At 33.9% G+C, this 18,914-nt stretch overlaps 1 protein-coding gene and 1 long non-coding RNA gene across 2 annotated transcripts in view; one reads left to right on the top strand and one right to left on the bottom strand.

The window, feature by feature from the left end:
* LOC125646539 (collagen alpha-1(I) chain-like) overlaps positions 1-16,742 on the bottom strand; it is a 168,684-nt gene extending 151,942 nt beyond the window's left edge. Inside the window, exons 1-2 of the mRNA XM_048872887.2 lie at positions 16,418-16,742; positions 15,510-15,731 (exon numbers count right to left, since the gene is read on the bottom strand). Coding sequence (XP_048728844.1) covers positions 15,510-15,731; positions 16,418-16,505 — 310 coding nt within the window. The 5' untranslated portion in view covers positions 16,506-16,742. The remainder of the gene's footprint in view (positions 1-15,509; positions 15,732-16,417) is intronic.
* Positions 8,529-12,776, top strand: LOC125646554 (uncharacterized). Its single transcript, XR_007359748.1, has 2 exons — positions 8,529-9,234; positions 12,528-12,776. It is a non-coding gene; the product is annotated as an uncharacterized LOC125646554 (long non-coding RNA).
* Positions 16,743-18,914: the final 2,172 nt, after the last annotated feature.

The raw sequence follows: 18,914 nt of genomic DNA on the forward strand, positions 1-18,914 counted from the left end.
AATAACGGGAAAAAGTAAATTGTCAAAAAGGTGGGGAGAGCAGAACAGCCTTCCTGCCCACCCCCAACCCCCTTTATACGTGCCTGAAACAACATATACCAATTAGTGTTGAAAGAAAGGTGCATTTCTGCATTTCATTAAATTCCAAAGGAGCTCGAATTTATGTGTTTCCCTATTAATTATTTGGTATGCAAGCTTCGTTCTCGAAATTTAGAATCATGCTTTCAGTTAGAACAGAAATGAATTCATTTTGAAGTACATCTAGTTTGAATGCAAATGTGGTGTCCTTCTTTTAATTTCATCAGACTCATTAGAACCCCCTCCACCAAACTATGCAGCTTTGTTTTTATTGATATCTTAATCGATATATGAATCCGGATATAAATTATGTTTTTTCGTGATCATATAGATATTGATACTAATAATGAAAAAGGAAAAGGTTTATACTCTTGCCTTTTGCATATCCTACTAATGCATTACAGTATATTGACACTGTATCATATCAAATAAAACTTCAACACGAATTTTGCTGATTTATGAATACTAACATCTTATCGAATAATTTTGAATTTGAAATTTCGACGTACAGCGGAATGTCTATTTTCAGTATATATCCATTGCGCCAGATCTACGAAATGAAAATATTTATGAATAAATTACACTCAAGCCTGAAAGCAATCATTATGGCATGTTACAGAAACGTTAAAACACACATATGTCTTATGATATAGTCCTGCAATGCATGCATGCGATTTTTCTGAATACATGTATTTATGTATTCGTGAATGAAGTTCCTTCGCTTAAAAATTTCTTGGTCTTTATATATTTTGTTTTGTGATTTTGGTTTACCATTCCTTACACTGTGTAAATGAAGGAAAACTTGGTAAAGGGTGCAATTCTACAACATACAATTAGTAGACATGCATGTGTTGCAAAGCAAACTGTACATGTAATAACCAGACATGTATCGTCATTTTTCATGGGGGCGGGGGGTACAACAGGAAGAAAAAAAATGGAAAATTGGATTCTTCAACATTTCTTGCCATTCAGAATAATAATTGAAAAAGATGTACGAAAACAGCAATAAGATAAAACAAAAAAAAACCAAACAGACCAAGATGTTTTGTCCGATGTTCAAAGTCCTAATGTGGGGGTGAAGGATTAAAGAGTCTTTTACTTAGACTGCCTCAACAATTTCCCCCTACACTTCATTTTCTTCAATCGTTGGGGGTGGGATGGGGTGGTTATAGTCCTCTACTATGAGTGTCTCATAATATCTTCATTTTCTTAATTGGTGGTGGTGTGTGTCTTCTACTATTACATCAGAACTTTTAAGCTGGGGTCAAGTGGGGTGGGGGGTGGAGGTTGTCACCCGATATATCTTTTATTTGCATTACAAAATAACAAATAGTGGATCTTGTTAATAAAGGTGGGGGACATACACTCTTATCCCTTCCCCTTGATTCCATGTGCTTGATAACGACGCATAATATGATAAACTCAATTATTACATTTTGCATTAGTACAATTTGCGTCGAGTTCAGCGCAGAATGTAATAACGCAAAATGGCATAGATATATAAGATCTATTGAATGCCAAATTAGCATAAAATGAAGTAATAAAAAAAATAACATTATTTAAAGATATGTTTAATCTTTAATTATTGCGTGCTTTAAATGAATCAAATAAATCTGTATTATCAATTAATGAGAGCAATATTGAGTTACTGTTCTCTTTTATTGAATTAACGATATAATTTGTCTAAATAAGAGCGCGATTATTACAAGATCATCGTTTGAATCCCCCCCCCCCCTCTCTCTCTCTCTCTTTCATCCCATACACTTGTAGAGTATTGTATATGCAAATTTTATATGCATAAACAATTTATGTACCTAAATGATTTCCTGATTAATAAATCTGCAATACCCTGACCAGTAAATCATACGGTATAAGGATTCATGCACAATACAGGGTAAATATTATACTCTGATACTTCCACTGATTGAAGATAGCTGATCGGCACGGGCTAAGTGTGTCGCAGTCTGTACAATGGACAATGGTATTTACTGTTGGAATATAAATGGAGTTTATCGTTTTGATTCATAGATTATGCAAATAAAGGGAGTTTTACTACTACTTAGAGTATTTTCGACAAGTTACACGTACATCTCCTTTACAGATATCACGAGTAGACCCAGGTAAATAGTCGTCCGCATTCGATGCGTTTTCATGGCAAGCATACATGTGACGTGCATAAGTACAGTAGCATTGATGTATTTGCATTTTGCTTGAAGTAAGTGTGAATGGTATAGATTTTATACCTTTTGCTTATTCCATTTTATCAATAGATAATAGATGAAATATTTCTCCGCGTTTTTGTATAGTTTTGACATATTTACTGCAAATGTACGTACATTCACGTAAAGAAAAGGCGTTCTATATTTATTTATCCAAAGCATTTAGAATGATTTACTACTGTACGATATGTTTATTGTAATTTTTAGCACTGCGTGGTGTTCCAAAACGTGATTTCATTTCTTCTTGGTGTCCTATAAATTAGTATCGGAGGTGTACATGTTACCCGTCGAAGCTACCCGCACAGGTAAATCGAAGACACTGATGTGAAGTGAAGCGTATTAAAACTCGTCCCCTTATGTATCATGCGAACCCTGATACATATAACAATGGAATATCCAACTAATATGGCGGATTAACCGAGAAATATGGGAACATATAGAATTATACTATATTTATTAATTCATGTCAGCTTTAAGGAAGTTGGTTCCTTAGGTTTTGAGCACAACTTCGCAGGATGCTACAACTAAGTATTTACTGTTGCAATACTGATCCCATTGATGCAAACATAGTACACATCTATTACTGAACCCTATCCAGTTGAAAAATGTTGTGTCAGCTCAAATTTTGAAAGGGTTTGGTTGGGACTATGTTTTGTGGCGGAAAGATTGATTAATCAAAAAGCTCTAAACCTGCATGATATTACAGTTTCTGTTTCATCTAATATAACTTATATTCTTATAAACTATACGTGTATTTCAGTTTTATTATTATACATTTATATAGCGCTTTATCTAATTAAGTTAATTACCCTAAAGCGCTTTACATGTAAAACAATAAAAACAAACTAAACAAAAAACGATCAATACATAGAAAAAGGGCATGAAATAATACTACAACTGAGGTGGGTTTTTTAAACATAAATACCCAATTACAGATTAGATACAAGTTTAAAAAGACATGTTTTTAAATTTGTTTTTAAAAACAGCTAATGAACCGGTCCTCGACACGAAGACCCAACGGGAGACAGTTCCAGAGTTGATGAAGAAACATCAAACCGTCTTTCGCCATACAGTTTAGTACGAGCGCGTGGCTTTAGAAGGTATAACAAATCCGCAGAACGAAGTGTTTGCTGTGAATGGTAAACTTGGACTAGTTCCTGGATGTATGCTGGAGCTAATCCATGTAGAGCCTTGAAAGTATACATTAAGATTTTAAATTTCGTTCGATATGTCACAGATGAAGCGATATGAGAATTGGTGTAATATGCCCATGTTTCCGTCAACGTGTCACTAGCCTGGCAGCAGTATTTTGAACTTTCTGTAACTTCTGCAAGGATGCTGAATTAACATTATAAAGAAGTGCATTTCCATAATCAAGACGGGTTGTAATCAGTGATCTAACAAGTGCCTGCACGCTTCCTCCGTTATAAGAGATCTAATTCTACCGATATTACGAAGTTGGAAATAACATGATGTAGTTAATGCACTTATTTGACATTCCATGCTAAGTGTACTGTCGAAAAACATCCCAAGATGTTTGACACATGAAGCACTAGTGACGACAGATCCACCGAAAGTCAGTTGATATCCTTAGAATTCACTACTTTTATGTTTTTTTTGTTTTTGTTTTTTTTGTTTTTGTTTTTATAATTTATTCTTTTTCCATATTCACATAATCATCAGTAATAGTAATGAAGATACATATTAATCATTTTATACATTCTCACACTCTTTCACACTACTAGTTCAGCATTATTAGTTGAATACTTCTTATTCTAGGTTACAGATCAAAAATAATTTTCCAGTTTTCCCAAAGTCTGTCAAATTTCAAAACTTCACATGATTTAATTGCTACAAATTTTTCACCTTTGTATTTGAAAGAAAGATAATGTATCAGCCCAGTAATATGAGGAATTTTGTTTTGTTTTGAACAATTGAAAACATATTGTTTGGTATACAGAATTATGAAATTAACAACTTTATTACACAAACTGAGAGGCGTTTCACCAAAAATAACATTACTAACATTAAAACCAATTCTTTTTTATGTTTTTCTGAAAATATGCGTGCTAAGATTATTCCAAAGTGCTAAAGTATAAGAACAAGACATAAACATATGTTTCTACATTTTCTTTACAAAACGAACAACAGTCATCTGAAATTATACTGATTTTCTTGAGGTAATATTTCGTAGGAAGAAGCTTGTAAAGAATTCGGTACTGCAACCACTGAACTTGGGTATCAATACTTGTTTTAAAACAAACTTTAAACAGCTCTTTGACAGAAGCATTGCCTTCTAAATGTACAGATAATTCAGTGTTCCATTTTTGAATTGATTTGGGTATGAGATCATTACTATTTATCATATCCTATAACACTTTGGAACATTTATCATTCAACAGTATAAATTCAAAGTAAAAAGGAATAGATGGTGTACAATTTTTTTTAACATCTGATCTCTTAACAGACAAAGTCTTTAAAAACTTAGATATAGTACTGGTAATACTGTTGTATTGCATTGTACATACATTTGCTAGTCTAAATTTTTGTGAAAAATCTTGTAGTAATAAAAAATTTCCATCTTCATCTAAAAAGTCTCCAATTATTTTCACACCATGTTGATACCATGTTTTAACATAAATGTCTTTATTACCAACACACATATTTGTGTTATGCCATACTGGAATAGAACTGAGTTTTTGCATGGAATACTTTTCATCCATTGCTCGAATCATTGCTAACGATGATTGAAAAACATCACGCCAAAAATCATTGCTATGGTTTATTATAGTGTAGATATATTCATCTCCAAAATCTATCATTTTTTTTACCACCTCATTGCCATGTACTGCCAAAAAAATATCCACCCATGGTTTGTGACTGTTTGTTAATCTTTTATTCCAAAAACATTTTAAAGACATAAAAAAATTTCACCTCAACCATTTTCATGCCACCTTTTAAGTAATCTTGGGTGACAATTTGTCTCTTGACCTTGTCAATCTTTGAATTCCATATAAATTAAAAAAAAAAAACCCAGTTATTCAGAAAAGACAATATATCTTTATCAGGATTTGGTAGTGTAATAAACAGATGGTTTAGCTTAGGTAAAAGCAGTGTTTTGGTGACTGTGACTCGACCAATGGGGGTGAGTATTCTTCTATTCCACTGGCGTATCAACGCTTTAATTTTTGGTATCTGAATATTATAATTTAAATCGACTATTTTTTTCATATCCACAGAAAATTCTATTCCTAGTAAGTTGAAAGTAGTGCATCCCCACTCTAGTTTCCATCTTGTATGGTAATATACTTGACTAGAGAATTTTTTAGAGCCTATCCAAACAATTTTTGTTTTTAAGCTGTTTATTTTTAATCCAGAGAAACTTGAGTAGTAGTCTATGGTGTCAAGTGCAGCAAAAAGAGATTTTGGTGAACCATCAAGAGCCAAAGTTGTGTCTTCAGCATATTGGGAAATTTTGTGTTCCTTACCATTCACTATTATACCTTTGATATCTGTATTCTGTTTCACAAGAATAGCTAAAATTTCTGCACAAAGAATAAATAAATAAGGAGCAATAGAGTTGCCTTGTCTACAGTCTCTCTGTATATCAAATTGCTCTGATAGGAAACCACTTTGTAATACAGATGCTTTAATATTTGTATTTAAGATTTTTATTCAAGTAATTATGTAATCCCCAAAACCAAAATAACTTAAAACTTTATATATAAAATTTCAAGATATAGAGTCAAAAGCCTTTTCAAAATATATCAGTACAAGTAAACCTGGTGTGTTGCTGGATTCAGTGAAAGACATGAGATCACTATTTTATGTTTTGATGTAAAAATAATAAGTTCTGTCTTTCCCTGATTTAGTTTGAGTATGTTGTTTTCCCGGTTATCAATATCAGAAAGACACCGTTGAAGTCTGTCTGCAATGCTGTCCAAGCTGTCGTTTGGATTTATAATCAGGTATACCTGAGCGTCGTTCACGTAGCAATGATAACACATGTTATGCCTTCGGCAATTTTTTTCCGATTGATTTGGAAAACATGCAATATAGACGAGGTTCTAATACAGAACCCTGTGGAACACCAAAGTGGAGTAGGAACTTTTTGGATACTGTAGATCCAACAGCAATTTGTTGACTTTGACCAGAGAGATAGGACTTGATCCATGACCGAGCCGATCCCGTGATACCAAAATCATACTCCATACGCCTGATCAAAATATTATGGTCTATGACGTCGAATGCAGCTGGAAGATCAAGCATCATGAGTGCAACACATGAATTCCCGTCCAATGCAGAGGTAATATCATGGTGAATCCGTAATAGAGCCATTTATGTGGAGTGGCAATTGCGGTAGACAGATTGCACCGGGTCGTGAAGCTCGTGAGCGTTCAGATGTTTTTCAAGTTGAGCTGTCACTGCTTTTTCCAATATTTTCGATCGAAAAGGTAAGTTTGATACAGGTCTGTAATTTTTAAAATTCATCCTTGGTGCTTAATTAATGGTCGTACTATAATTTTTTTGAAATCCGATGACACGTTCGATTCCAAGATTTGCTAACAATTTCAATAATGATTGGTAAAACGCACTCCAAACATTGTTTTAAAACTTTCGTGGATATTGGGTCTAATTCGCAGGACTTTGTTGGCGCACCACTGATAACATCACCCACACCAGAAAGCGACACTTCCTCAAACACTGCCAACGGAATGCCATCAAACTTAATCTCAGCGTAAAAACTAATTCCATAGAAGGAGACGTGCTCGAAGAACATAGACTGTCTCTAATTTTCTGCATTTTTTCAATAAAGCATACACCAAATTTGGATGCAAGATTGAGTTCGTTATTATTGACAGGCAAAACTGACATTTCTATTTCCCATCAGATTGCAAGTTTGAATAGTTGTTTCGAGCTGCTGCCTAATTTATGATACAAGTAGTTGAACAGGAGTCCATATTTTGCTGTGATATGGTGCATGGTATGGATATCTAATAAAGTATGCCTAAAAGATTCAGATATAAACGTTCAAATTTTTTAGAAAAAAAATATTTATGAAATTTGAAAACGTTATTTGTTAATATTTTTTAAATCTTCAAAACACATGTCATTTAGAAAAGAGACATACATATGTATTGAAGAAATATATCATGAAAAGAAGTTGAAACAAAATGACAAAATTAGATATAATCACTACATTCAAATAAAAGGAAAGAGAAAAAAGTACCGATCCCGATCAAATTGATGGAAATTGCTAAAATAATCATAATGTTGCTAATTGTATGTACTGTTCATCAAGAAATTAGTTTTCTTTATAAATTCGTTTAATTTGTAAACCATTTTACATCAAAGCAATGTAGTTTTCTGATTACAATGTTCTCTACGACAACTTTTTTTTATAATTCCGATCGGGCTTAAATTAGAAAAATTGTAATATTTCTGAATTTTGACCATTTCATTTCAATTTCGTTTTAGAATATACTTCTCTGATATATCTTTTTTTCTAATTGACATGCTTTTTTATGATGAAATATCCGTAGAAATAAAAAAAAAGATGTATTAGCAAATAATGTTTTAATATTGATAGATATTTTTTATTTAAAAACTTCGAACGTCTATCTGAGTTGTTTAGGCATGTTTTCTTAAATATTCATATTATGCATCAAATTACAGCGAAATTTGGACTCTAGAGTATCTTGAGCTACCTTAAGTTAAGAATTCTTTTGGACATTTTCGGGCATGATAGAAAAGACTTCCAGGTATTTTCTAATTTTCTAGGTACTGTATCATTTCTGAAAATGATCTTGTAAAGGATGAATATTTGGATGACCTGGATGTCAATAGAAATAGATCAGATCTGTTAATACAGTGATATAAAACTGTCCCTGTGTCCTTTTTGTTTCAAATCATGAGTTAGATCGCTTTGTGTACAACAAGACGGTGAGTACAAATCTTACACTATTTTCAGTGGTAGTGGTACACCGGAGAGAGAGAGAGAGAGAGAGAGAGAGAGAGAGAGAGAGAGAGAGAGAGAGAGATCAAAATATCATAGATTCATATCGCTCTATCAGCTTCTCTGATCTCATATTTCTGTTGGTCGCCCAAGCCACCCAAACTTTGGTTGTTTTTTTAAATATTCAATGTTCCATACCCATTCTGGAAACCGAACGCCATATTCATAAAGCGTGGTATCCTTCCTTGATTGTTACCAATCATTGATAATTAGTTGTACCTAGTGATTTAGTATAGGCAAAAATCTTTTGTTCGAGGTGTGAAACATATACTAATTACAGGGTAACAATCATTACCTAAAGTTGATATGTATTTTGTTGCATTCTATGTGTACAATCCATATCAAAGACAGAAAATATCATTTTGTGCAATGCATAGGTACATGTATGTTCCCGCCATTTTGTTGACAGCCAGCCATCAAGGGCTGGAGGTATCTCTCGAATGAGCTCCTTCACAATTTCACATAATCAAATTAGGTCTCTCTTACGACATAAACTACATGAAACATCTCGTTCCTTTAAATATTGTTTGAGTTTGGAAACCTTAAGAGAATGGAAATCTATCTTTATTGTTTAAACAATATTCACGCTTCCACTGTCGTCAGGGGAGGTGCGGTTATCATCTCTGCCCAGCCAATCAGAATCGCGGAAGAATTGCCCGCCGTCAAAACTTGTGATGTCGGAGGTTTTGAGGTACAGCTGTTTTAGCCTGATTAATTCGAGTTCTCATAAAATTGGTGGAAATTTGTGCGTCGGGGAAATGCAACAGTGATTCACGTTACCCAGAAAGGATACTAGAAGTGATGTTTATCGCATTTAGAAAACCAAAATCACAAAAAGATTAATGTTTACGTTGGATAAAGGCGTGCGGTAGGCCCCACAGTAAGAGCAAAATGGACCGGCACACGTTTGTATGTTTAAAAGTAAGTTACTCTTAACAGACACTTATGTATTAGTTATTAGTAATAGTTAAATCAGGGACTGATAATAATACATGCCCATATCATGTGTATAAATGTACTAAGAGCTACAGGTGCTTGGGTTCAGGACCCCCAACCCACCCCCTTTTCCCAAATAACCTACACGACTTGATTTAATTATTTTTTGTTGAAAATCTCACTAATGCATGTCAACAATGTTGTGCATACCCCAAAATAGCTCTTTTTAAAAATTACCCACACTGGATATAACAATTCGTGTAGCTAGGTTATTCAGGGGAGGGGGTGTCATGAATCCAAGCACCTGTGCTAAGAGCTACACAATATTATTATTTTTACTATAATATCATCTATTAAAAGGAATCCCCTATCTAAACTATTTTCATATCTAGGGTCAATTCATTTAAAGGCTAGCAATTGGGTATAAAAGCAGCCCATCGGTGAAAATAGTGGAATATATGAATTTCCTGGTCACATTCAGATTGCAGCACTTATTTTGCAAAAATAAAGATTAAGCTGCTGTACTGAAATTTTAAAATGGGTATGTTTGTTCCCTTTATAACTGAGCATATATTGGCCATATCTATTTTAGATATAAATTCTCATGAAGTTTTAATTTTGGCCTCAAAAATCTGAAGCAGGGCTAAATTTGTATTTCAAACTAGAGATTGGCAGTTTGTGGGTGTGATTATCTTTTGTTATTGTTTACACCGGATGTTGACTCACATATTGCACGAGCATGCTTGTCTAGTTCTAGATAAGGGGGATTGTACCAAAGGAAACATGTAATCAAATCACCGTATAACGTGGAAAAAAAGTACTTACTCATATGTCATTGGTAAATCCAGATTTTATTTTTTAATTACATGTATATAATCACATTCCTTTAAAAAATTGGTTAACTTTATAAAAATAACTCATTAGGACTGTTCAGTCTGATCGCTGTTTCAGAGTTTTGCAGTATTGCTGGTACCTTTTCTCGAATAATGTCAAGCATGATGTTTGTCTGATTAAGCAACATTCTCCTAGGCCAGTTGTGTAACTCCCATTGTCTCTCACCAATGATGACAAATGTCCAATTGATCAACCATCACTCTAAAATTACTCTCAATCTGGACTCTTACGTGTGAACATTACAATGTCAAAAGAGACAATCAATGGACAAAGTGTTTCTTAATAATCCTTCAATGCACATATCCTCCATTGCACAGCTACAATCCCCCCCCCCCAAAAAAAAAATTCTTCTCATAATTGAAAGGCACCAAGAGGAACATCACAAGTATTAGTATATCATATACGTGTATACCAATATTTGTGTATATTATCAAAAAACTACATGTTTTAAAAGACATGCATAAAACAATGATGAATTAATTTTGTAGTTCCTAGGGTGAAGTTTTGTTAAAGTAAAAACATATCCTTTCAGTGCCTCACAGATTGAGCAGAGTGGTAGAAAAATGCGGGAAAACTTTAGTTTATTTTGATAAATCATGCCAGTCTCCCTGTTCAAAATATCGTCTGCTACAGAGCACGTGTAGAGTCGAGCATCAGACTGCTGCTTATTCTGATAACACTGCTAAACCCTGCCCTCTTGCCATATATGCTTAATTGCTGTAGGGGTGTAAATTTTTCTAGGTTACTCCTGGCCTTTAATGTTTACACCAATATTATAGGTTTATTGAACTTATATTGGTGAATACTGGCACGAGTTGGCTGTCAAAATGCACGAGCTTGCAAAATTCACCTATATAAGTTCAATAACCCTTTCATTATTTGGTTGTTAAATTATATCCCTTTTCACTCAAACTACTACAAAATAGACGAGAATTCATCAATATTGGCATCTATGGTGAGGGTGTGCAATAACAGCATGCATTTCTTAACTGTTCAATATTTAACCCGTCATTAATGCATGAAGCAAACTGATTTTGTAAATGGGGACATCATAATTTATGTACAGTAAAACATTTTACTTAAGTAAATATCAAATACCGGCTCTGTCAGATTCGGAGGACCGTCGTCTGCCATTTTGGATTGTTTAGGTAGCAGGGGACAGTTTCGCACTATAGGCCCGGTCAACTTTTTCAAAAAATGGAATTAACCCGTATTTGAAGTGATATTACATGTGTAAAAATGTATACAATAATTTTAGGATGCATGTCAAATGTAGCTGAGTGCATAGTAAAAATGTTGATATACAACATGTAGGTGTCACCATGATTCCTAGCATATAGATGGGTGCAAATACGAAACTAAGACACGTGGTCAGTTGCTGAAGAAATTCCGGTGAAAACATGCAGGGTCTAGCAAAAGGTCTGTAGCTGTGAGGGAAGGTGGATGGCCCCATATGAGAGGTAGATTTTTGAGAAGGGCAGATAGGGTTCTTGATTGTGCACAGTGTCTAAATCCCCATGTTTGGTACTGTGATGGTGTGGGGGTGGTGCGGATTAGCCCAAATGAGGGAAAATCAAAGCAAAAAAGGGGAACTTGCTCAGAGCATGTTTTGTGCACCAGCACCAGTATTTATAGATTACATGTAATTTAGGGTAATAATTTATTAACTACACTAATATGAAATACAAGTATTGACATAAAAGGGAAATATGATTTTTCATTAGTCTGTCATAATCTGACTTTGGTGTATACCCCCTATCCACATGTTTCAAAACCAAAGAAACTGTCCCCTGCCACCTTACGTCGTTACGGTGACGTCAATATTGAACGCTCATACTCGGAATGTTTCGGGCGCATACAATTTACGCAATGCAAAGTTAGCGTTCAATAAATTCTCAGGATATTGAACGCTATCATTCTCTAGATTTTAGGCAGATTTTATAATAGACTATTTATTAGCTATACAATAAATGCAGTGTCTGATCTGGTGTCTTAAATTTTCCCTGCTCAGCCATACATATCATAACATACATGTAACATGACTGTAAGAGCGCCATATTCATCAAGGTTTTCGTTCCATGATTCTTACAATAGATCATACCAGGAAATAAAGTTCTAAATTTTCAGTAATCAGACGATTCAGTGGTCAAAGTTTTTAAATATCAATGGAATTTATGGCCATATATATTTTGTAATAAATGGTTTAGAATTTAGATTTCATAATAATTAGAGCAAACTGAAATAAGTAGCTAATAAATTGTTGGGTGTAATGTATGCATAGGAACTTTCATGTAATAGATCAGGTCACCTTTTAAAATTCCATGGCCCCTCTCAGCATTTATGTTTTACTTCCAAATGCTAAAAAAATTGTTGTTTCTTTATAGATTAATTGAATATACTTGTAACAGCAGCACAAGTCAGAGAATTTACAAGACCAGTTAACAACAGCAGAAAATGCCTATCATCAACAGAGCATACTGAATCATCATCTGCAACTCCAGTTATCAATGGAAGCCCAAGATTAACCCCAACAACAGGCCACCCCTTTTAACATTAACAGTATTCTACAGCAAGAGAAAAAAAAAACCAGGGTTGTTTTTATATTTTACCAATTTGAGACATGCCACATTTTCTACTTTGTTAGAGTTTTTTTTATATACATCTGGGTAAATTCCCCAGTGTGTAAAAATGGAGGGACATAACAAATATGACAAAAGAATCGCAGTTGTTATTAACACTGATGAGGCTGAGACATGATTTTGAAATCGAGGACTTGGCATCAAGATTTTGTATTTCAACACAGTGTATCAGTGATATATTCTGTGTCTGAATTTATCTTATGTTGTGTTAGATTGTGTTTCAATATAGTCCCATAGGAATGATAAGTAAATGTCACTAAATGTAACATCCTTATCGTTAAGGTATATACACACGTAAGTAAATGTCACTAAATGTAACATCCTTATCGTTATGATATATACACACGTAAGTAAATGTCGCTAAATGTAACATCCTTATCGTTATGATATATACACACGTAAGTAAATGTCACTAAATGTAACATCCTTATCGTTACGGTATATTCAAACGTAAGTAAATGTCACTAAATGTAACATCCTTATCGTTACGGTGTATTACACACGTAAGTAAATGTCACTAAATGTCACTCCTTATCGTTACGGTATATACACACGTAAGTAAATGTAACATCCTTATCGTTACGGTATATTACACACGTAAGTAAATGTCACTAAATGTACCATCCTTATCGTTATGGTATATACACACGTAAGTAAATGTCACTAAATGTACCATCCTTATCGTTATGGTATATACAGACGTAAGTAATTGTCACTAAATGTACCATCCTTATCGTTACGGTATATACACACCTAAGTAAATGTAACATCCTTATCGTTACGGTATATTACACACGTAAGTAAATGTCACTAAATATACCATCTTTATCGTTACGGTATATTACACACGTAAGTAAATGTCACTAAATGTCACTCCTTATCGTTACGGTATATACACACCTAAGTAAATGTAACATCCTTATCGTTACGGTATATTACACACGTAGGTAAATGTCACTAAATGTACCATCCTTATCGTTACAGTATATACACACCTAAGTAAATGTAACATCCTTATCGTTACGATATATTACACACATAGTTAAATGTCACTAAATATACCATCCTTATCGTTACGGTATATTATACAGGTAAGTAAATGTCACTAAATGTACCATCCTTATCGTTACGGTATATTACACACGTATGTAAATGTCACTAAATGTAACATCCTTATCGTTACGGTATATACAACGTAAGTAAATGTAACATCCCTATCGTTACGATATATTACACACGTAAGTAAATGTCACTAAATGTAACATCCTTATCGTTACGGTATATTACACACGTAAGTAAATGTCACTAAATGTAACATCTTTATCATTTCGGTATATTACACACGTAAGTAAATGTCACTAAATGTAACATCCTTATCGTTACGGTATATTACACACGGAGTTAAATGTCACTAAATGTAACATCCTTATCGTTACGGTATATACACACGTAAGTAAATGTCACTAAATGTAACATCCTTATCGTTACAGTGTATTACACACGTAAGTAAATGTCACTAAATGTACCATCCTTATCGTTACGGTATATTATACAGGTAAATAAATGTCACTAAATGTACCATCCTTATCGTTACAGTGTATTACACACGTAGGTAAATGTCACTAAATGTACCATCCTTATCGTTACGGTATATTATACAGGTAAGTAAATGTCACTAAATGTAACATCCTTATCGTTACGGTATATACACACGTAAGTAAATGTCACTAAATGTAACATCTTTATCGTTACGGTATATACACATGTAAGTAAATGTCACTAAATGTAACATCCTTATCGTTACGGTATATTACACACGTAAGTAAATGTCACTAAATGTAACATCCTTATCGTTACGGTATATTACACACGCAAGTAAATATCACTAAATGTAACATCCTTATTATTACGGTATATTATAAACGTAAGTAAACGTAACATCCTTATCGTTACGGTATACACACACGTAAATAAATGTCACTAAATGTAATATCCTTATCCTTACGGTATATTACACACGTAAGTAAATGTCACTGAATGCATCATACAAACGTATGTAAATGTATATGATCATACATACTTCGAACGAAAATTCCCGCAATTTACTAGTTCCAGTTGTGCATATTCGCAATTTTTATTCAATAAATAAATTATAGTATCTTACGTTTGAAATTTAAATAAATAAAAAAGTTATTTATTATGCTCCTGATGGAGAATGAAACTATATATATTCGAAGGCATTCCTTCAGTTAATAATCACAGTTGAATTATGATAGCCTTCCTTTGGAAATAAAAATGCCAATGATTTTAAAATCGGGTGTTTTAAAACCTTCGTTTAGTGATTTCCGTAATCCTTGTATGTATAGTATGTACATTTACCTTATAATTAACTCCTTGTGCTGACCTAATAAAAGTAACCCAATTAAATCACTGCTCCATTATTGCCTCGAGGATGTGTTTTGGCTTTACAGCATTATTTCAAACTTCACATTGTGATATCTAAGATCAACGTCTGCTACTTGGCAGAGGTACAATGGTGCATGTGTTTCATTCATAACGTTAAGTGGGTATTTTTCAGTGAGCAAAATATCGTGTTGCAGAATGATTGTATGATATTTGTGCTCCGTTCAACAGCATGAACAGGTCTCGGCAAGTCAAAAGTTTTCTTACCCTCGCTCAAAAATACCTATATTTCAAGACAGTAATTTATCTGTGTGGTACTCTTACCCTCACATCTCTCTGGGCAACACTTTCCCATTTCGATAACAGGGTGTTGTCTAAGCGGACATTGAATTTGTGGGCAGGTGATAATACGGTTGATTTGGTCGATAGGTCCGTCATTGCCCTTGATGCAAACATGCTCTTCACAAGGAAATCTCATAGGATCTGGAATGAATGTTTCTCCAACCGCAAAGAATTGTCCGTTAATGATGCAACCCTCGGGTATTCCTTTAAAAAATGACATGAATGTATATTTATTAACCTTTTAATTCATAGTTTCAAATGGAGAGAGAGAGAGAGAGAGAGAGAGAGAGAGAGAGAGAGAGAGAGAGAGAGGGCAAGAATTGAAGGGGTGGGAGCTTTTATAATTTCTTTTATTCAAAACCACAATCGTAATTTTAAAAAATCTGCAAGAGTGTGTCAGTCTGTTCACTCCACCCCAATTATTGTTTGTCCCACTTTGACATTGCTTTCTTTGTGTATCAATCAAGGGATATTGCACAATGGGTAACTACTCCTCGTGAATTTACACAATACAATGCATATATATTATTGGTTCATTGAACTAAAATATAAATAGTTTGTGTGCAGAATGTTTTAGTGACTTGGGTACAAGAATATGCTTCCTTTTTACATTTCCTTCAGGGATATTCTTTTTAATTATTCCATCTATTATTCAATGGATGAAGTTGGAAATTAGATCTCTTTCCTTAAGAAATTATCGGATTTTTCATTCAGTTCATAACTTCTTCAAAATAAATGGTTATATTGATTATATCAGCTCTAGATAAATGGTAATTTCAGAGTATTTTTACGATGAGCATTTCCTCTCAACTGTGTCGAGTTTAACGATTAATGAACGATTAATACGTTTTAATGACCTTATCGGATTATAAGTGAGAAGAAATACTCACCGTTTCTGGTATAATCAATTTCAGCTGTACTGACTATCCATGAAAACAATAGGAGCGATCCCCATCTGACGTATATGTATAATGTCATATTTGCAATTTTTACTGTCTAATGCATCAGAGAAGTATATGCATAATAGATAATTAAATGGGTTATGATTTTGCCTGCAACACAGGCTTGATAAAAAGCGGTTTCGCTGCTTGGCTGCTTTAAAACAAGCAGCGGTTGATTTCCTAAGGATTTGTTGCTAAGATGGCGAAATTCACATACCGCTTTTTCATGACATCACTATTACACAAGTCAGCCAATCGCTACCATTTTAACAATGCCTTTTAAATAGGTAACGTTTAATGCAAGTTTTACGAGTGTAAATCTACGATGTGATTATCTGTCAATTTGATCTCGATAATCACCGAGGAAGAAACTGGGAAATTCTACGTACGATGACCTGTGGTGAACTTGATGAATGCAAAAAAATGCTTTAAATTTAAATAAAAGGGGGTGATTTCAAAAGACACGCTGTTTTCCCGGGGGGAAAATAGACGGTAGTGATATTTTCTCCCCCCCTTTTTATTTTATCTTTATAAAAGCTAAGATCAAACTGGATCCATCACATATCATATTTTTAGTCAGCAATGTTTACATAAAAGAAATTTTGTGAATCACAAATTTCATGTCGTCTTAAGCGTTGAAAATATCGGTTACTTTTGTCTATACAACAGTGCGGAATATTTTAATGAAATACTTATAAATATCTTAATAGATTGAAAAGGAAACCTAAAGTATTACATCTTCCATATAGTATCGTCCAGCATATTAACTGGGTTGCTTGACTTTTTCGTTAAATTTGAAAATAGGACATTATGGTATCGGCAACATATAAAACCTGAAGCGTTCTAATCGTACATGAATTTAAGCAATTTTCATGAAAGTTTTTCAGAACGCTTATTTACATCATGTACTGTTTATTGGAAAAGAAACGTTTTCTACTAGTGATTCATTTGAATTTTTTTTTATATTTGTGGTGATTCATTGCGAAAGTGAGGGGCTTTTATAAAAACTATATATACTAGGCAAATTAAAAAAAAACCCGTACTTTTTCTTTTTTTAAATAAAGTTAGAAACAGAACATTGAATCACTAGAACTTTTATATTTTAATATCTGTGACCTACATGAAATAACATGGACCCTTTAATCCCCATTATCATTCTATCCCGCTTGATTAATCAAGTTCATAAAAACAGTGTTGTCATGATTTCTGGTAAACCAGTCCACACATAAACAAGCACAACCGCAACCGTGGTGTAATGATGCTACTCGTAGATTGAAAACACAATTAACAGACCTCGAACTGGGCATCCCCGAGTCACCAATACCAAAAAGGTCCGCCTTGAGCATCCGCACAACCACTTCAAAACTACTGTGGAAAGAGCTGCTACTGTTGCAGGAAGGGAAAACCAACGCATAAGTGTCCAAACTGTGTGCAACAAACTGCGAATATTTGGTATTCGTTCACAATACCAAGGCGTCGCCAGGCTCAAATGGACTGCTCAAGACAAGTTTGGAGGTGACAACCCTGACAGCATGTTCTATTCACACACCCAAATATTAAAAAAATTGATTTGTACAGAGCATTGCATTATATGTACAACTAAAGAAACTAAATTTTCATATAAAATATACATGTAGGTATTGAGTATGCGTTTCATTTTTTTGTTAAGTATAATTGTCTTACCTTATTTTGTTCATATTATTTGTATATTACATTTAATGCCACAAACACTCATTTCTTAGTAACGGTAATTAACCCCGCGTCGGTGCGGACAACATTGATAACATTTTTACCTGTGTGCAAATTGAATTTCCTCAAACCGAGTTGACTGAGTTAACTGTTTAGTGTCAGAATGAGATGGTTACCAAAGTGACTACAACCGATTGTAACTTTCATTAATGAAAATCATTTTTGAAAGCGCCTACAACTCATGAAAGCTCTTTTAATCTTAAGGTACGGTTTGCAACAACAGGGAGATAACTCTTGATATACCTCAGTGGACTTTGCACTTTATGACGTCACAATGAAAAAATGCGTCACAACATAGTTGCATGTGGGAAAATGTCATAAATATTTAGGCCTACTTGTTATCTACTACCGCTGTCAAGTGTCAAGCGGCGTATATGTAAATCTCCATGACAAAATAATAATAATGTTCACAAATGATCATTTATATGAATTATTTTCTTTGATATTATAAAGACCTACAATTTTTTTATATATTGAAAATGCGCTACGGTAATTTCCGTTTTATGCTGTGACCATGAAAATGCCCCAAATGGGCATCGGCATTTGGAATACATGGAGAAAGTCAGTTGTTTGTAAATAACGGCATTACTCTGGTAAAAGATAATGGTTGCTGATATTTTGTGTGAAATCATGAGATGATCACATGTAATCTCTGCGAATCTTGCTTGGGAAAGTAGGATTTATTTTGATGCTGTTA

This window comes from Ostrea edulis, chromosome 6, assembly GCF_947568905.1.
Source record: "Ostrea edulis chromosome 6, xbOstEdul1.1, whole genome shotgun sequence".
NCBI lineage: Eukaryota > Metazoa > Mollusca > Bivalvia > Ostreida > Ostreidae > Ostrea > Ostrea edulis.